The sequence below is a fragment of the Electrophorus electricus genome, chromosome 19 (genome assembly GCF_013358815.1).
Source record: "Electrophorus electricus isolate fEleEle1 chromosome 19, fEleEle1.pri, whole genome shotgun sequence".
Classification (NCBI taxonomy): domain Eukaryota; kingdom Metazoa; phylum Chordata; class Actinopteri; order Gymnotiformes; family Gymnotidae; genus Electrophorus; species Electrophorus electricus.
This window is the reverse complement of record NC_049553.1, coordinates 16,356,927-16,377,900: the sequence shown is the minus strand read 5'-3', so window position 1 is coordinate 16,377,900 and position 20,974 is coordinate 16,356,927. Positions and strand designations below refer to the sequence as shown.

At 41.2% G+C, this 20,974-nt stretch overlaps 1 protein-coding gene across 1 annotated transcript in view; it reads right to left on the bottom strand.

Moving 5' to 3' along the window:
* c8b (complement component 8, beta polypeptide) overlaps positions 1-20,974 on the bottom strand; it is a 52,329-nt gene that overhangs the window by 1,522 nt on the left and 29,833 nt on the right. The window contains exons 8-23 of the mRNA XM_027031387.2: positions 19,894-19,959; positions 19,592-19,651; positions 18,604-18,660; positions 17,741-17,840; positions 15,887-16,501; positions 15,379-15,464; positions 13,044-13,063; positions 6,677-6,803; positions 6,104-6,254; positions 5,427-5,568; positions 5,049-5,181; positions 3,386-3,583; positions 2,448-2,688; positions 974-1,102; positions 513-676; positions 3-156 (exon numbers count right to left, since the gene is read on the bottom strand). Coding sequence (XP_026887188.2) covers positions 3-156; positions 513-676; positions 974-1,102; positions 2,448-2,688; positions 3,386-3,583; positions 5,049-5,181; positions 5,427-5,568; positions 6,104-6,254; positions 6,677-6,803; positions 13,044-13,063; positions 15,379-15,464; positions 15,887-16,501; positions 17,741-17,840; positions 18,604-18,660; positions 19,592-19,651; positions 19,894-19,959 — 2,443 coding nt within the window. The remainder of the gene's footprint in view (positions 1-2; positions 157-512; positions 677-973; positions 1,103-2,447; positions 2,689-3,385; positions 3,584-5,048; positions 5,182-5,426; positions 5,569-6,103; positions 6,255-6,676; positions 6,804-13,043; positions 13,064-15,378; positions 15,465-15,886; positions 16,502-17,740; positions 17,841-18,603; positions 18,661-19,591; positions 19,652-19,893; positions 19,960-20,974) is intronic.

The window sequence follows — 20,974 nt, the reverse complement described above, 5'->3', positions numbered from 1 at the left end:
ACCTTTGAGGACAGCTATTCCGTTGTTGAGGCAGGGCGAGCAGCGGCAGGAGCTGCTCTCACTCAGGTACTCTGCCAGTGCCCGCCTCAGGTTCTTCTTCAGGGTGTTTGCACTAGTGAAGTCCCATGTGGTCACCAGCTCATACAGCGGCACCATCTGCAGCAGAAAGCACAAAATACAGCGACAACTTTTAACACATAGCCAGAGTGTAGATAACACCTGAGCTCGCTTCAAAGCTGCACATTGGGGAAAGAAGGAGACCAAAAAGGGTCAAAAATGGTGTGGTTCTTTGTCAGATCACAACCAATAGTAGATCATATATGTTTTTCATTTTCTGTGTATTTCTTATATTTGGTGTTTAAAAAATCTAACAAAAGAAGATCCCTGACCATTAATGTAAATTTCCACTGTGAGGGCAGAAAGGACTAGCCTGTAGGCATTGGCTGGATGGGTCTGTAAGGACTTTAAGGACTGGTCTGTTCAGTTCGGCCAGTGCACCCAGTGGTCCTGACCTTGCTGTGGATGATGTCGGGGTTATAGTGGACGGCATCGCCCCACAGCTGCATGAGGTCTGGGGTGGGAAGCTGCTTTGCAGCAAGACGAGCAACTGTCTCACTGTCACCTCCTCGTACCACAGCCACATAATCCTCCACAAAGGATGAGTGTGTCTCTGAGTCTGGGAAGCACAGTAAAGCTGAGGTACCTCTGAATATTCCAGACGACCATTAATATTCATAAGAGACATAACAGACCTCGATAAATATTCCTATGAGACAGACCACCTTGACAGACTATTCATAAGAACTACACAATGTGCATTCACATGAATGTATGTGTCTAACAATTCACATTTTAAATTTCTCAGGGACTTCTGAGGTTAAATTTTCTTTTATTAAAGGTTTCTATGGAAAAAAAAAACAGATTGTGATAAGATGTAAATGTTTGATTATATTTTTGTGGCCAGGAACCTCACCTCCGAACTCTTTGAGTAGGCCGGAGCAGCGTCCTCCCGACACCCCTGCTGACACGTACACGCCCTTAATGTTAGCGCCAACCTTAAGAGCCATCTGCACACACGTCTTAGCATCGTTTAGACTGTAGCCTGCAAAACCACACATACACAAACACACACACACACACACACACACACACACACACACACACACACACACACACCATATGCACCAAGTAAAAATATTTGCCATCACAGGTTAATTATACCTGAACATTCTGCTTGTTTATTTTTTGATAGGTCCTATTTGCCTATTTTAATATACACTGCCTGGCCAAAAAAAAGGTCTCACACCCTAATATTTTGTTGCACTGCCTTTAGCTTTGATTACATTCATTGTGGCATCGTTTCCATGAGCTTCTGCAATGGCACAACATTTATTTCTGTCCAGAGTTGCATACCCCCAACCCCCCCAAGAGCTTGTATTGATGGGAGATTTGGACCACTGTGCAAAGTCTTCTCCAGCACATCCCAAAGATTCTCAATGGGGTTCAGGTCTGGACTCTGTGGGGGCCAATCCATGTGTGAAAATGGTGCTCCCTGAAACACTCTTTCACAATTTGAGCCCGATGAATCCTGGCATTGTCATCTTGGAATATGCCCGTGCCATCAGGGAAGAAAAAATCCATGGATAGAATAACCTGGTCATTCAGTATATTCAGGAAGTCAACTGACCTCATTCTTTGGGCACATAACGTTGCTGAACCTAGACCTGACCAACTGCAGCAACCCCAGATCATAGCACTGTGGCCACAGGCTTGTACGGTAGGCACTAGGCATGATGGGTGCATGACTTCAGCCATCTCTCTTTTTACCCTGATGTGCCCATCACTCTGGAACAGGGTCAATCTGGACTCATCAGACCACATGACCTTCCATGCTCCAGAGTCCAATTTTTATGCTCCCTAGCAAATTGAAGCCATTTTTTGCTGGTTAACCTCACTGACAAGTGGTTTCTTAAGGCTACACTGCTGTTTAGTCCCAATCCTTTGAGTTCCCTTCACATTGTGCATGTGGAAATGCTCTTACTTTCACTATTAAACATATCCCTGAGTTCTAATGTTGTCTTTCTATGATTTGATTTCAGCACACATTTGTGATCGCCGATCATGATCATTCAAGATTGTTTTCCGACCACATTCCTTCCTCGAAGATAATGTTTTCTTCACTGTCCTTCCACTTTTTAATAATGCATTGGACAGTTTTTAACATGATTTTAGTAGTTTCAGCAATCTCCTTAGATGTTTTCTCTGCTTGATGCATGCCAATAATTTAACCTTTCTGAAACAGATTAACATCTGTTCCACGACCACAGGATGTGTCTTTTGACATGGTTGTTTAACAAATGAGAAGCTACTCACTGTGTGTGTGTGTGTGTGTGTGTGTGTGTGTGTGTGTGTGTGTGTGTGTGTTGGTATCATTGCTTTTCCCTCACCAGATTGCTCTAGACGGTCCTTATTGAGTACTAAGGTGTAGACAAAGTCGCCCCCGAGCGTAGCCTCTGTGATGTAATGGGTGCCATAATCACTGTAGAGCTGCCGGTACTCGCCGTATGCGTACTCCAGCGGCAGAGCACGCAGCCGGGACAAGAAGTCCGTGTATAGCATCAGGTTCTCTGTCTTTAAAGCGTAGTGCACCAGCTCAAGCTGGGAGTGTGCATGGATGAACTGACTTTTCTGCCAAGAACACACCAATCAAAAAACATGGCCATTAAAATACATTCTCATCAAAGAACAAGCCTATTAAAGAATATGCCCATTAAAAAATATTCTCAAAGAACACACCCATTAAAGAACATGTCCATTAAAGAACATGCCTGTCAAAGAATGTCAAAGAACATGCCCAATAAAGTGACAATGGATAAATCTTTTATCATTTATATATTTCTGTATTTTTTGCCTGTACTCTCACAACAGGATTTGTATCTTTAATATGTAAATTGTAATGGAAGGAAAACAATATTAGAAAAAGAGAAAAAAGAAAATGTTGCGTTTCTCAGTAACGTTTCACATTTCCAGTTGTATTTCCCAGTTGTCATTTCCATGTCTAAGCTGCTTTAACCCACAAACAACTGATCTGCATTTCCCTTAACCTTTTCAGTGGAGATTATATTTAACCATAAAACCTAAATGCAATGTATTTATGTTCTAGTTTGTTTAGATAGAAACATCTGGGATATATTCTATACATTCAAGTAACTTTACAATTTGCAGAATTAAAGACAACTGGTAAATATAACTGTAAATGAGAAGGTGAAACAGGTCTATAGTATTTCCCAATTCCCTTTTCCATCTGTTAAATTTCTATTTATTGTTGGCACATTCCTATTCCTTTTTTTTTGTTTTAAACTCTGTTCTCTAATTGTATCCTCACCATGCCGGAATAACGCCGAAGCTTCTTCTCAGACTTCCTGTACTTGCTGTCGTTGTAGTTGTATCCGAGTTCAAACACGCCAGGCACCGCAATGCCGAAGGAGACAGTAGTCTTCGAGAGAGAGGCCCTCATTGTGTGTTCAGAATACTCCTTATACGAGTCATAAGCTTCAAGCTTAAAATCATATGAGCCTTTTGTCTGGGGAAAATAAAAAAGTGATTCACATTTTAAACTGCTGGCAGGCTGGTGACTTACAATGTTACTGCAGAGTCTGAGCATGAATATAAGTTTTTGTACAAGTTGTAATAGTTTATGTTGTCATTTTAAAATATTTTTGCAATATTGAACCCCTTGATAAATCAGTATATTTTTTATTTTGTGGTGTAACATGCACAATAATTTTGGATTCCTGGTTCTGTAGGTGTTTTGAAGAATCAAGGTCTTTACATGACCCAACAAACGTATATGTTCTTCTTCAGAATAATACAGGCTAACTTTAACAGGGTCACATTAAGGCCTCACTAATATGCAAAAGGACCTCACAGTTGTAGGTGGCAATATAATCACAATGGGCCTCATTCACCAATATTTTCCTGTTTTTTTTCTTAAATTTGTTCTTAAAAAAGGTCCTACAAAAAAGTACACAGCAGATTCATAACACGTTCTTGAACCGCACAATGGTTAAGATCTTTGTGTTCATAATGATGACTAATGATGTCCTTGGTGAATATCAGAATCTTTGTGAAAACTGTGTAAATAGGTTTTAAGGAGAAATGTGTTCTTAAGAACGGTTGGTGAATAAAGCCGAACACTCTTAACAAAGAAACTCAGAAGTAAAACAAAAAACAGAAGTATCTATCAGCTGTGACATTATCCATGTTTTACTAAGTGTAACACTGAGATCACTGAAGTCCAACCTAATCATAAGACTAGAGATGGGTTTACTCTGAGTGGAAGAATCAGTTTCTATCGCTGTACTGCAGAGAATATTTTAACTTATCACAGCATTTAAGTATGCAGAGGGTATTTTAATTATGGTATTTAAGTATGCAGAGGGTAATTATGGTATTTAGGGATGCTGAGTATTTTAACTTGCTGTATTACAGTATGGTATGGCTGTACTACAGGTGCAGAGTGCAAGGCCCTAAATAAGATTGTGAAGACAGCTGAAATACTGTCTACTTTCACACTAAGACTTTATACAACTCACTCTCTGATCAGAGCACAAAACATCTTGAGGGAAATCTCTCATCCCACTGTTAGATTATCTTCACCACTGCCACCAGGAAGGAGGTTATACTGTGTCTATCCTAGAACTCTCTCCTATCTCCAGGTTATTAGAGTGTTAAACCATGAATAGAGACAAATGCTGGTTGATTTATATAAGTTGGTTATGCATTTTTTTGATCTATTATGTCTTTGATTGGGGGATGATGTTTTATATATGAAGGTGCTGCTATGTACAGGAAGAGATGCCTGTGACCTAACCTTGTCAGTGTTTCTAGCCACTGTGTTAGAAACATATTACAATAAAGTAACTAACATAAGATTTCTCTAGTATCATTAACACCAGTATGAACAGACACCTTTTGCTTGCAATAGTTTTAGTTCTACAGCATTAACGTGAAGCTCTTTTATTCTGTATTGTCCTGCACAGACTTGCCTCCAGTGTGTATTGCTGGAGATTGTAGGGTTTCCTGAAGCGAATGTCCTGGATGAAGTGAGGCAAACAGCCACCAGCGTAGTAGCGGTTATCTAGCACCACCCCCTCCAAGTTACTGCTCAGGACATTGATCCTGAAAGTCAAAGAGTAAGTGATATCACTGTGCAAAGGTTACGGCAGTGTGATATCAGGGATTGGGCTAAGAGCTTAGTTATGCTAAATGAAAAAGTGTTGCAACAGTTAGAATAATTAGTCACTGCAGCAAATAAGAAGGAGAATAATGTACACAAGACATCTGACTGACTCATTGACTGACTGACACACACACCCACAAACACCCACCCAACCCTACACACACACATAGACCCACACACACACCCTTTGGCAAGGTTCTCAATGCCGTAGTATTCTTCGGTTGGTTGGGTGCAGGCTTTGAACACCTTTTTACAGGCCTGCTCATCAGAGCCATCACCACAGTCATCATCACCATTACAGCGCAGTCCCTCTAATATACAGCGACCTGCAGGAAAACACACACACACACACACACACACTCTTCACATTACAGCAGAGTCCTCTTAACACACACACTTCAAAAACAGCAAATTCTTAATAAATACTTCATGTTACAGCAGAGTCCTCTTTACAAATGTACACCTGCAGAGGACACACTCCCCAGTTACACTGGTATGTGAGCGGCTCTGTTACATAAAGGTTAACTGTGCTGGTATACTGGTATGTGAGGGGTTCTCTTATGTAACAGTTACCTGTGCTGGTATACTGGTATGTGAGGGGTTCTCTTATGTAAAGGTTACCTGTGCTGGTATACTGGTATGTGAGGGGTTCTCTTATGTAAAGGTTACCTGTGCTGGTATACTGGTATGTGAGGGGTTCTCTTATGTAAAGGTTACCTGTGCTGGTATACTGGTATGTGAGGGGTTCTCTTATGTAACAGTTACCTGTGCTGGTATACTGGTATGTGAGGGGTTCTCTTATGTAAAGGTTACCTGTGCTGGTATACTGGTATGTGAGGGGTTCTCTTATGTAAAGGTTACCTGTGCTGGTACACTGAAAGCCCTGACAGAGAGGGGTGGGCGTCCGGCATGAGTAGCGAGAGGGTGGAGCACATGACTCCTCCTCCCGCCCCAGTTCATGACATGGCTCCCCTCCAAACTGGGATGGCTGGAGCAGCCTAGCATAGCGAAACTGTTAGAGTGAGAGAGAGATAGAGCGAGATAGATAAAGAGAGAGTGAGAAAGATTGAGAGAGATGGAGAGAAAAAGATAGTTGAGCGATGTGAGAAAGAGACAGAGAAAAAGATTGATTGAGAGACAGATAGAGAAAGAGAGATAATAGAGAGAGAGACAGGAGAGAGATAGGAGATATATGGAGAGTGTGAGACAGATGGAGAGAGAAAGAGAGAAATTAAATAAATTATACATCAAACAAATTATGTAAAACAAAGTTAAAATACTTCTGTGCTCAGAAAATGATACACAGTATATGATGGTTTGTCTAATATGTAACAGTTAATACACTACATATAAATTGCATGTATTCATCAGTTTATAGTGATGTGCTGCTATCTGTTTGAGTGAATGTACTCTTCTGTGTTGTCTGCAACTCACCCTCTTTTTGAGGCAGGGGTCGCAGCGTGTCCATGATGACCACACTGACAGGGAACAATCCACGGGGTCCAGAGGGGGGAGCTGCGGCTCTTGGCTCTCCAGCTCACTGCAGGCCACTATAGCCACACTACCAGAAAATGTTTTACACAACTGCATTTAGATATACAGTACAAATTCTCACACCATAATCTCCTCTACAGGAAATCATGAACAACTCTCAGTCTATGTAAATACGTCTACCATGTAAAGAGGAAAATCCTCCTAAATCAAAGCCATGAAACTGTCGTAAAAATTAAGTCCTAAAATGTGTCAAGAAATGACACAGTAAGTGCAAACAGTTAGTTTACAGAGCAAGCCAGCAGAGCCATGAAATCAAGCCTAAAACAAAGTAAATTGTGTGGGAAGACAATATATTAATTATATTGTCTTCTCAACTGCAAGACAGTGTTTGTTTTTTAGTGAAACAGGTGATAATAATATGATGGACACATTAACTACACAGACTAAAAGATTATGTTTACACAGCCATAAAAACCATGACAAACAGAGTAAAAAATTATGTCTACACAGCCAAGCATTCATACTTACTATATTAAGAAAGCAGAGATGACTGTAGTGCTAACAAGAGTGGAGAAAGTGGCCATAATGAATAAATGAGATGGACGAAGACAACACCAGATGCAATAAACCAATACACTAACTCTTATCTGCGATGTCTGTCTCTCTCTCTCACACACAAACACCCACACACACGTTTTTGCTGAAATCAATACTCGAGACTTGAGACCTAGTCCTAAAATTAGGTTGTTTGTTTTGAAATTACAACATAAAGAGGAGATATTTTTTATTTTCCACAAAAACACATATAGCTGCACACATATTGTCCTTAATCCTTTTATAATACTTTTTTATTAAGACTTTTATAATACCTTATAATGTCTAATAATAATACCTTACAATACAAAGTATTAAAGATTTTGTAAGAAGAATTATAAGGTTATAGTATAATGTACAGCTAAAATAAAGAGAGAGTTTAAACACCATGGGCTAGGGATTAGGGATTAGGGATAAACACGATAAACACCCTAAAATTAGGGTGTTTGTTTTGAAATTACAACATAAAAAGGAGATATTTTTTATTTTCCACAAGAACACATATAGCTGCACACATATTGTCCTTAATCCTGAGTGAGGAGGTGGGAGCAGAGGAGTGTGAGGCTGTTGTGAGGAGGTGGGAGCAGAGGAGTGTGAGGCTGTTGTGAGGAGGTGGGAGCAGAGGAGTGTGAGGCTGTTGTGAGGAGGTGGGAGCAGAGGAGTGTGAGGCTGTTGTGAGGAGGTGGGAGCAGAGGAGTGTGAGGCTGTTGTGAGGAGGTGGGAGCAGAGGAGTGTGAGGCTGTTGTGAGGAGGTGGGAGCAGAGGAGTGTGAGGCTGTTGTGAGGAGGTGGGAGCAGGGGATTATGGGATTTCCACAGTGAGGCAATACTGTGTGACACTAGGGCATTTTGTAGCCTCATATATATATATAGTGTTATATATAGTGTTATATATTATAGTGTGATTTCTACTTTAAACTTTAGCCTAATGACTTCATACTATGTTAGGCACAACATTTCAATAAATTCTCATTTGTCTCATTTAGCACTTAAGTGTGGAAAACAGAAGTTATTGTGGTGGCTCCTTACAGAATGTGTGTGAGTTTAAGGTTTAACATCATGAGACTAAACATTTTAGGGGTTAAAAAAAACAAAACCCACAAAAACACAACAAAACTCTGAATGCATTACTATTCTGCCTAACTAGGTCATCGACTTCATGTTATGAAAGGTTAAGTGGGAGAGGGTGAACTGTTAAAATGAAATCACAAGCCCTCTAGTGGATATATTTGATTGTTGCACTTAGAATCATGGACATCTCAGATTGACTCCCAGAATTATTTTGTGTTTCTGAAATTGTAATATTATTTGTCACAACAAAAGACTTTTATAATACCTTATAATGTCTAATAATAATATCTTACAATACAAAGTATTAAAAATTTTGTAAGAAAAATGATAAGGTTATAGTATAATGTACAGCTAAAATAAAGAGAGAGTTTAAACACCATGGGCTAGGGATTAGGGATTAGGGATAAACGCAACAATACAGAGAGAATTTAACACCATGGGTTATAGGTTAGGGTTAAACATAGCAATTAAGAGAGAATTTAACACTCTGAGTTAGAGATTAGAATTAAATGCATCAATAAAGCAATAGTAAGACTTTAACATTAAGGCTAATGAGGCAATGTCAGAAGCACATGATAATGTAAAAAAATGGAAGGCCTATAACGGATTGAAATGTTCACACATTTAATAGTAGCACATTCATGGAGAAGGAATTAAACAGGTCTGAGGGTTAGGGTTTAAACAACAGGTCGGAGAGTTGAGATTAGGAATTAAACAGGTCTGAGCATGAGGGTTAGGAATTAAACAGATCTGAGGGTGAGGGTTTGGAATTAAACAGGTCTGAAGGTGAGGGTTAAGAATCAAACAGGTCTGAGGGTGAGGGTTAGGGTTTAGAATTAAACAGATCTGAGGGTGAGGGTTTGGAATTAAACAGGTCTGAGGGTGAGGGTTAAGAATCAAACAGGTCTGAGGGTGAGGGTTAGGGTTTAGAATTAAACAGGTCTGAGGGTGAGGGTTTGGAATTAAACAGGTCTGAGGGTTAGGATTAGGAATTAAACAGGTCTGAGGGTGAGGGTTAGGGTTTAGAATTAAACAGGTCTGAGGGTTAGGATTAAGAATTAAACAGGTCTGAGGGTTAGGATTAGGAATTAAACAGGTCTGAGGGTTAGGATTAGGAATTAAACAGGTCTGAGGGTTAGGATTAAGAATTAAACAGGTCTGAGGGTTAGGATTAAGAATTAAACAGGTTTGAGGGTTAGGATTAGGAATTAAACAGGTCTGAGGGTTAGGATTAGGAATTAAACAGGTCTGAGGGTTAGGATTAGGAATTAAACAGGTCTGAGGGTTAGGATTAAGAATTAAACAGGTCTGAGGGTGAGGGTTAGGGTTTAGAATTAAACAGGTCTGAGGGTTAGGATTAGGAATTAAACAGGTCTGAGGGTTAGGATTAGGAATTAAACAGGTCTGAGGGTTAGGATTAGGAATTAAACAGGTCTGAGGGTTAGGATTAGGAATTAAACAGGTCAGAGGGTGAGGGTTAGGGTTTAGAATTAAACAGGTCTGAGGGTTAGGATTAGGAATTAAACAGGTCTGAGGGTTAGGATTAGGAATTAAACAGGTCTGAGGGTTAGGATTAGGAATTAAACAGGTCTGAGGAGACATGAGGAAGGGTTGGTTTAGGGGAATTGGAGACAGAAAAGTGTGTGTTTATGACATTTTATTTGTGACAGAATTACATGTCATGATGGCAGTCACTTTATATTTCACCTGTGCAGTCTTCCATTGAGCAAAGAACAACATATTTTTAATAATGAAGACAGACTGGTAAGCATAAATTACAATAAAGTCTATTTTATATTAAATGATTTGTACTTATAAGTAAAAGTTTACATTGATATGAGTAATCAAGTATCCATTTTCAATTTTGTTATAATCCCTTGCATAATCAACAGACACATAAACAGCACTGGAAACGCAGAGACTATCTGCTAACACTATTTTATACCACCAGTCACAGTGAAGGTACACCGTTAGCTACTGTGTAGGTATGCTGCTAGTTACAGTGTAAGTACACCATTAGTTCCTGTTAGCAGCACCATGGGCAGTGTTATCTCAGTTGTTAAAGTACTTGACCAGTAATCAGAAGGTTGCCAGTTCAACCCCACCTCTCCCAGGTTGCCATTGTTGGGCCCTTGAGCAAAACCCTTAACACCCAGTTAACACCCAAGTTGTATTCAGTTATAAGTGAAAGTTGCTTAGGATAAAAGTGTCAGCTAAATGCCATAAATGTAGACCTAAAACCTCATTCTACGACAAAGCACTTTTGTATGTCGCTCAGCATGAGCGACTGCCAAATGCCATAAATGTTAACTGGGTTACTTCCATTGTAGCTTTAGTGTACTAATGCACTTCCCTGTAAACTGGGTTACTAACTGTAGTGTTGTAATGTATTGTGCTTCTCTGTTAACTGGGATACTTGCACTGTAACTGTAGTGTTATCTGCTTGACTGTAAACTGTAAATCTGCCCCACTGGTACTTGACAGTAGACTCTTGTCCTCCGTGTTTGCATTATTTCCCTTGAACAAGCAGCCATGTTATTTCTCATAGTTAAATTTAGCAACAACAAATTATGTGCTTGATAAAGAGTCTGAAAAGTGAGTACAAAGATGAAACCATAGTCCATAAACTCATGACTGATAGGGAGACTGAGAGATATGTCCAAACACCGATATCCACCTCCTGCATTGTTACCATAAGGGCACATTTATTTTTCACATCCATCACCTATATTGCAACATAAGGCAAAAATGAATAATATATTATTCAATAGAGCAAATAATATTACATTTAAAATGGCTAATTTCAGGAGTCTGAACACAGCAAAATAAAGACAAGACAATGGGTTATTCAGATGAAGAGCTTCAGTTTGAAGATAAAATATATTTTTTAAAAAGTTACTTTACACTTGTGACGATACCAAACCATTCAAGTCAAGCACAAATTATTGTGTTCTCACCACTTACCTAAAGAATTTTCTTACATTCATGACACAAAGTCCAGCCTTCCTGTAGCTCTTACTAAAGGGGTCTGACAGAAGCCCATCACACTCTTAGCCAAAGTACACCAAGCAATCCCAACACTGGGCTGCTGTGCTGGACCCAAGTGTGATTACTGAGAACATTCTAAAATGCTCTCCCCTGCTCACACTGGTTTTTGGTTTGCCTGTTGAACATTCGACAATCAGTAGCAATATCAGAATATTCGTGTGTGTGTTTGGGCCAGTATGTTCAGGTTCATGTCTCTTTGGGCCAGTGTGTTCTGGTCTTTGGACATTATGGCAGACATAGGCAGATGGGGTAGGGTAGGCTGTGAGCTGACCTCTTAGACACTAAAGTGATAAGTAATGAAATATAGCTACTATAGGTGTAATACTAGAAGATAGAGAAGGATTCTGCTTTAGAAACCACAGTCAGTCTGTAGCCTAATTTTGTAGTTTAGGAGAGAAGTGTGTTGCAATGTTGTTGGACAAATTAATGCAAATTTAACAGATTTGCTGTCAAATCAACACTTTGTTATGGTGTCGTGTATTATCTTTGTTTTGTAAGTTCAAAATTGAAACTCTGATATATGAAGGGCACAGCTGGGATTGGCTATCTGGGAGGACTACAAGGTCCAGAACAACTTAATCTATTTCAAATGAAAAGAGAAAATACCATTGTCTGTTTATTGTTTACTCAGCTCTAAACAAAAACATACAATATTATTTCTCATTATACTGCTGTCATACTTTCAGAATACCATTGGTTGGCATTTTTCTCCCCTCAACACAGCATTATAACACAATAATTCACATCATTTACCAGCCAATATTTGGTGAAGAGGAGTTTCCATACCAACATCATATCTGGGTGATCCTAAGCACTGGACATAAAAATATTATTTAAAAAAATGCTTTAAAATCATTATTTTAAAATTGCTTTTGTATAAAAGTTAGTGAAATGTGGCATCAAATCTCCTTTGGTGAGAACTATGCAGACAGCCTGTGTATGTCTGATGCACTTGCTGCATGTGGAGTCAGTTTAAAACCTTAGTGTGGCTGCACAAGCCTCATTTCTAAGTCAGCCTGGAAATAAAAAACATGAAAGCAACTCCCTCCTCCCCAACCAAAGTTTATGTTCAGCCGTTTTGAAGCAAAGCGGCATTTTTGAAGCCACACCTGTAAATAAGACCAATCACTGGAAATGTCCAAACCTCAATTCCACACCAACACACAGGGTATGACTCAGAGTCCAGCACAGGGTGAGAAAGCCTCCCAGGCCTAAGCAAAGCAGCTCAGCACAGCCAAGACTTCTGGCTGCACCATCACACTCGAATATCACAGAAGCTCAAACTAATATCTTATCAATATAAGCACCTCATCAATTAAAAATAAATATTTTGTAAAACAGTTCAGATTTTTAGATGACCAACTATTTCAAATGTAACAAGGTATCAAGGAGGGACTTTGTGTAATTCAAATGAAAATTCCACACAGAGTTCTCCTTATTATTAATGTGTCTGTATCAGACATCATGCCTGTTTATTTTGTGTTTATTGTTACAATGTTAGTCTCCACGCTGACATCCTGGTAAATCTTCTGGAGGTTACCATTCAGCTCTGGTGCAGTGTGCATCCTGCATCTTCTTATGGACCTTGTCCTTACAGAGCTGGGGTATCCATCGCCTGTAATAATAATAATACATTTTATATAGCACATTTCATACATAGAATGCAGATGAAAGTTCTTTACAACACAAGATCATAAAACAAAACTAACAAAGAGAACTATGACATTGAGAGAGGATTGAGAATGGGAATTGGGTAACCTATAATTGAGATTAAAGATAGCACAGGTAAAAAGACAGACAGACAGACAGACAGACAGACACACACACACACACACACACACACACACACACACACACACACACACACACACAGAATTAGTCATGCACACTTTCAAACTTTACAAATGAAACTGATCATCGTCTGTGTTGCTAAGATGCGCCTCTCCTGAGAAGAACTGCAGTACTACACACAGCCAGCAGGGGTCAGCAGTACTCAATTACATTAGTGGAAGTTGATCATAGCCTCTGGAACAGCAGGTAACCCACATTCAGGCTTGCAGGACAGACACATTGACCTGCTCTGTGTCTGGAGCCTGGAAAAGGAGAGACAGAACCTGGAGAAAGGCCACAGGTCTGCAGCCCTAACCCAGCCAGGTTGACACAGGAGGACAGACCTTCACTGGTCATGGGCTATATTTCACACATAACAAGGACTCTGTAAAGTCCAACACAATCCAGAGTGTAATAACTCATAATAATAAATTCCTGTTCTGTACATTATAGCTACATTTTCAATGTGATAATAATATTTTTACCTTTGCAGCAGTCTTAATCTAACCCTAAAATTAATCCCTAAATCATAATCCCTGTCCTGAAAACAGAGTGAAATAAGTACATAACTATGTTAGTCCTTTCAATATTATTTCTGCTTCATATGAGAGCTGTTAAAAATGTTGAATCACAAATTCAGACCTAGAAAACATTAAAGCTGCCCTGAAAAGTTTAAGACCTCACACTTCAAGCTGATCTGAAAAGACTAAACCCTTAGACTTTAAAGATGGGGTGCAGTAGGGTAGGGAGGAGTGTAGTGGTGATTAGAGACTGGTGAACCTTACAAGACTCAGTCGCACTTCCACTGGTTTGAGAGCGGAATGATAATGTATCCAATTCCCTAGGGTTAAGGGCCCCTAGCCCAGAAGTCGTCGACAGATGACAGATAAACAATATGGATTACATTGGCAGACAAAATATTGGCAGATGAAATAAAACACAAAAAAATAGCGACTTTCTGAAAAATGGCAGCTGCACAACTGATCAAGTGATAGCAAGGGCCTGACCTTTGAATGCCTACATCACAGGTTCAGTGGTTCCAAATCAGCAGGTTTATGGGGCCAGAATATGGCCACAATGATACTGGCTAGTTAGCAGACAACCTCTAAGCAGGGGAGGCTAAAATGATCAAATGGTGCTAAGCACCCTTTGTCTTTCAAGTAATAAAGTCATCAGAAGAATTTGTCATATTTTTGCCATCCACATTGTCCATTTACATCGTTCATTTATGGTTAAGAAATGTCTTGAAGCAGTTTATTTTGGCCTTATGTGGACCTAAGACTAATAGCACCACCTATAGGTCATGAGATAGGAACAAACTGGCTAAGATCTGATTTAGCCTGAATTTAAGATTCACACAATGTGTCAGGCAAGTGTGTTTTTCAGGTATTACACACAGCGCGTGCTCACAGTGCAAGTCACTATCCATTGGGGCAAATGTATTTTATCACATGATGTCTAGCTCCACCTTCCAGCTGTTTGCATTCAGTACTAGCGATAAGGTTATAAACAGATAAGGTTCAGAAAATAAATAAATAAATTAAAAAAAGCAATGCATTGAATATAAAAGTGAAGACCTTTTAGAAAACGCATGGAGGACCACAGCATAGCAGCGATTACGTTCATAACACATAGGTACTGTTTATAGTATCTTTTGTACACAGGAAAACTTTACATATTTATGAATGATAAGAGAACTAAAAGGTTTAAACAAAATATTGCATCAAACTCGATGTGAACATTCCATTATCAAAAATCTACCAGTTGTTTTTGTCAGAAAACAAACTCTTGTTATTCAAACAATGATGTAGGCTAGCCTAAGAAAAACAATTTAATAAAGAAAATGTTCAATGATATAGAACACTGATTAATGCTCACCATGCACTGGTTAATATGACTTAACTGGAGAACTATAAAGGTATCAATTAACAGGCCTCTCTAATGGATACATATCCCAGCATAGACAACCAGTTCAAATGAACTACAGCCACCACTGCTGCGAATGAGTCATCACGAGAATTAACCACAGGAGTGACCCCTCTTTGGCCAACAGCATTCTCATTAAGAAGCTCAAATATGGAGAAAAAAAAAATCAATTACCCGTTCATCTTTCCCAACATGACTGCCACTCTTGCCAGCGCGCATGGGAAAAGATGCTACAAGATGGTCAGGGCCAGCTTCTGTTCCTGCAGGACAAGACCCAGACAAGGTTTCAAAGGGCAGGGTAGCAGGTGTAGTAGCTACAGAAGAGGAATGGGACTCAGCAATGATGGTCACTACGACACTGATATTCTTAACTCAGGACTGATGGTCATAGATGACATGTACAGATACATAAACTTTAATAACTTGTAAGAACTCAATCAACTTGACATTCTTGATGCTGTAACTAAGAACCCATCAGGTTAAGATCAGGGTCCAATAAAAATAAGACTGCATTCCTACTACTACTCATACAGATGAGTGTTAAAATCTCTCTTCACATGAGTTTGGACATATACACATTTCTGCACTTTTGACAGCAAAAATGTCAATTACATGTCTTTGTTAATTAGCTCATAAGTAGCTATATTGCTGTAGGGTGACCACAGAAGTACATCTCACTCACGAGACTCTGTAGAAGATGGTGATATATATGACCCCAGGGTCAAGCTTAGCTGGGAGAGGTCGAGCTCGCCACAGCAGACTTTCTCCTCCTGCTTCCCACAATGCTGTATGGCTGCTCCTAATAGTGCCTGTGTGTGATGAGTCGATGTTTGCTGCGCATGTGAATCTGACATCTCCTCAGTGTGGATAGTGCTGTCAGCCCTGTGCAGGGCAGAATCCACTGTGTGGATGGTGGAATTTGTTGTGGTCACGGAGGGATCTGATTTTTGCGGGACAAAGTCAGCCACATGCTGTGGGCTGGTAACGGCTGAGGATGGGGCAGAAGGCTGGTGCTGTCGCATGGTTGCTATGGGAACCAAGCCCTGGAGCATGGCGGCAGCTGGGAGGGGATGCCGCGCCATGCCGACCGTCTGAGCTGGAACTAAGGCCCACTGCTGCGAGCCTGTCACAGGGGAAGGGAAGAGATTGGCCTGCCCCCAGATCATCTGCTGGCCCCTGGGAAGCACCTGGGACACCTGCAGAGGAGCCTGAACCCCAAATGCTAGAGGAGCAGCTGGAGTTCCAAATGACTGCTGGGCCCAGTGAGCCAGTGGTACTGCCCCCATTGTCATGTAACCTGGTAGAGACATGGCAGAGAGGAGAGAGAGAGGCAGGAGAGACAGGGCAGAGGGGAAGAGAGACAAGAGAGACAGGGCAGAGGGGAGAGGGAGAGGCAGGAGAGACAGGGCAGAGGGGAGAGAGAGAGAGGCAGGAGAGACAGGGCAGAGGGGAGAGAGAGAGAGGCAAGAGAGACAGGACAGAGGTGTGAGAGAGAGAGAGAGGCAGGAGAGACAGGGCAGAGAGGAAGAGTGGCAAGAGAGACAGGGCAGAGGGGAGAGAGAGAGGCAGGAGAGACAGGACAGAGGGGAAGAGAGGCAAGAGAGACAGGGCAGAGGGGAGAGAGAGAGGCAGGAGAGACAGGACAGAGGGGAAGAGAGGCAAGAGAGACAGGGCAGAGGGGAGAGAGAGAGGCAGGAGAGACAGGACAGAGGGGAAGAGAGGCAAGAGAGACAGGGCAGAGGGGAGAGAGAGAGGCAGGAGAGACAGGGCAGAGGGGAGAGAGAGAGGCAGGAAAGACAGGACAGAGGGGAGGGAGAGAGAGAGGCAGGAGAGACATGGCAGAGGGGACAGAGACAGGCAGGAGAGACAGGGCAGAGGGGAAGAGAGGCAAGAGAGACAATGCAGAGGGGAGAGAGAGAGGCAGGAGAGACAGGGCAGAGGGGAGAGAGAGAGGCAGGAGAGACAGGGCAGAGGGGAGAGAGAGAGGCAGGAGACACATGGCAGAGGGGAGAGAGAGAGGCAGGAGAGACAGGGCAGAGGGGAAGAGAGGCAAGAGAGACAGGGCAGAGGGGAGAGAGAGAGGCAGGAGAGACAGGGCAGAGGGGAGAGAGAGAGGCAGGAGAGACAGGACAGAGGTAAGAGACAGGCAGGACAGACAGACAGACAGACAGTACAGGAGGTAAGATAGTCAGGACAGCAGGCAAGAGGCAGGATATGTGGGACAAACAGAATAAATGGGCAGAGGCAGGGTAAGCCTAATGCAAGTCTAATTCATCTAATGCATATATAAAACATCAAGTAATGTTTCAAACAGTGTACTTAAGTAATTTAACAGTGTTAACTGAAGTATTGAATAACAGATGAGACATTGTGAAGCATGTCATGAAATGTAATAATATTGTTATGGATTATCACATATTAAATAAGATAGACCATCATAAATATCATACAGTGTTAATGTATCCCACAGTGCAACCAGTCTGATCTCTCTTTCTGGAGTTCCACACTCATCAGGTGTGCGGTTGCCATGGGTTACCTGAAGGCACAGCAGGGGGACTGAAATGAGTGAGCAGCTGTGGTTGGTGCTGTCGCCGCCGGCAACAGGAATCCACTGTATTAGCAGGGGATGCCGGCATCTTAACATCAAACAAACCAATTTTATTAGTCAACAATCTATATACAATACCCAGAAAGAGGGACTGTAACAGCATTGTTGATACAAATGTAGTTTAATCTATTTTATCAAAAAGGTAATAAAAGATTCTTCTAGAAAGTAAAAGCATTTAGTGAAATTCAAAATGACAGCAACTATCTGTTCTTAAAAAGTAAACACTCCACTCAGAGCACTTTTGGGATTGGCCTCTTGGGAAATTCATGGTGATCTCTGTACATCACTTTCATGGTGATCTCTGTAGGTCACTTTCATGGTGATCTCCATGGGACATTTTCATGGTAATCTCTATAGGACATTTTCATGATGATCTCTGTAGGACACTCATGCCAGTTCTGTAAAACCCACCAGGGAGTCACTGGCTCCTCCACACCCAGCCCAGCAACGCCGGACTGGTGTATACAGAGGCAGGGACATTAACAGCTGCAAGTGTGGGACACGAAGTTGTATTTCTATTCAAGTTCCTTTCCTAAGTGTATAATTCTATTCATAGTGCTTCTCTGTGTAGCCATAGTTTGACTAGTCACTGGAAGGTTGCCAGTTCAAGTCCCACCACTGCCAAGTTACCACTGTTGGACCCCTGAGCAAGACCCTTAACCCTCAATTACTCAGATTGTATTCAGATATAATTGTAAGTCGCTTTGGATAAAAGCATCAGCTAAATTCCATAAATGTAAATGTAGTTTTATGATTGAGCACCAGCGAAAGGTATTCTGAAAATCACTTACTGAGAGGATGTCCGGAGGAGTAGCCATATCTCCAAACAGGTCCAACTGACTGATGTTCTGAAAGAAGTCCAAAATGGAGAAAAACCGGACAGAGACACAGATGGAGGAAAGAATCATATTTAAGGCTCAGAAAGGCACTGTCACACATGAGTAAGATCAAGTTCACCAATGAGAGTGTTCATAAATGGTTGAATATCTGATTTCACTAATAGGTTGCTTCATTGGTCAATGATCCAATGCGACATTGGAACAATGGGAAGTTTATTCAATTAATTGTATGATCATCACTGTGCCTAAGAAATAAACTTTCAGGAAATAGCACAGCAATAGCAGAGATACAGTAGTGAGAAATGGGATGAGAGGAGACTGGGTGGAGAGGGATGAGTGGAGCACGGGTTGAGGAGTGAGGTGAACAGTGTGTTGGTGAGTGGGTTAGTGGTGTGAGTGGTGAGTGGGATGAGAGTTGTAAGAGGGATGAGAGGGGTGAGAGGAGAGTTGAGTGAGGGACTAGTGGGGAGAGTGGGGAGAGAGTTATAAGAGGGATGAGAGGTGAGTGGAGTGAGAGGTGGGAGTTATAAGAGGGCTAAGTGGGGTGAAAGGGATGAGAGGGGTGAGAGGAGAGAGGGGTGAGGTGCTAATTGAGAAGCTGCAGTTGAATAAACAAGTCTGTTGTATAGAGCGACAGAATAACACAGACTAATTCATCTGTGGCATAGAGGCTGCATTGGGCTCACAAAGGTACCTGAACATTGTATGAGTTTACAGTGCAATGATTAGTAGGGGTGGGTGGGGTAGGTGGTTGGGGGGGGATGTAGGGGTGAGTAGAGTAGATGATGAAGGGATGTAGGGGTGGGTGGGGTAGGTGGTTGGGGGGGGATGTAGGGGTGAGTAGAGTAGATGATGAAGGGATGTAGGGGTGGGTGGGGTAGAGTGTTTTGTACATACAGAAGCAGAGAGAGAGTCAGTGTTTGCTCATAGATCCACCTACTGTCATAAAATGGCATTTTGGAACATCATAGATTCCTTCTTTCTGCTGACTGGATGGGACCTAAAAGTTGTAACAGGTGATTAACACAAAGTGCCCACCGTACCAAAAATAAAGACTAGCAGACAATGTTCAAAATAATTTAATCTTTATAGTCTTTATTTAACCTTTTATCTTTTTAAATAATAAAGCAGCAGCACTGCATGTTGGATTCCATGTTGAAGAGAGCCTCACTACTTACAGCCTCCTGCTGACCCCCAGCCCTGTACATGAGTCTTGGGAATGGGCAGAGCTTGACAGGTTACCTGGTAAACACTCTCCTCTGATACTGGACCACAGAGAGCCTCGTGTCCAGCTTCAAACACAATGTACTAGGGCAGTAACGCAGCATGTACAGGCAGAACGAGAGAGAGAGAGAGAGAGGGAGAGAGGGAGAGAGGGAGAGAGGGAGAGAGGGGCACAGTAATCACTTTAAAGAAGACATTTTAGTGGTGGCACGGGAAGTTTGCATTTTAATAGACTACAAGGAAGACATTAAGTACATTGACTGCGAAGATATTCTCAAAAATTTAAATATTGAAAATTATTATTGAACATAATCTACTAAAGCAAAGCAATATTGAGTGCATTCACATGCACTTAATAATCATAACTGGATTTCTCCAGCTATCTGATTATTCAAATGGTCATGTAAACAGCATACTCCAATTTAGAGTATAGAGCTGTCCTTAGGGTGTAGAGTATAGAGCTGTCCGGGAAGCAGCCGGCAGAATTAAACACAGCAATGGCTCATTAAAAAAAGCTCAATTCTATCTTTACATCAATATAGAGAAAGCTGTTGACAGGGCAGCATTGTGCACTATTAATAACCATAAAAAAGGAAGTTCCATATTTGCTGGTAAAGCGGGTCAATGTTTACAAAAAGCTGCAGCAGGAAGTTTGAAGTTTACATCACATAAATCTGTAAGATTATTGGCTGGTTGCAAAGTAGAAATCTGATTATTGCCTGACTCATGTAAACCCAGAGTTTTCCCATTATCTGAATACTCAGATAAATGCATGTAAACACATTGATTGGATTATTGACAAAATCTGATTTTCTGCAGTTATCAGATTATTAAGTGCATGTAAATGCACTCATCACTGTCAGAAACTGGCACTTATGGAGTTCTGATGTAAACTCCATACATCTATGTGATGTTGCAGCTACTCCACAGAGTATACTGTAGCTGGCTAATGAGGCTCTGTTTATATTAAAAGAGCAAAAGAGGTCTGGAGATCAAAAGATAAAGGTCACCGTGCATCGGCTGGTGCTGTATAAGGCTTTCAGTAAAACACAGGAACAGGACATAACATGGCTACACCTTCAATGATTGAAGTGGAATG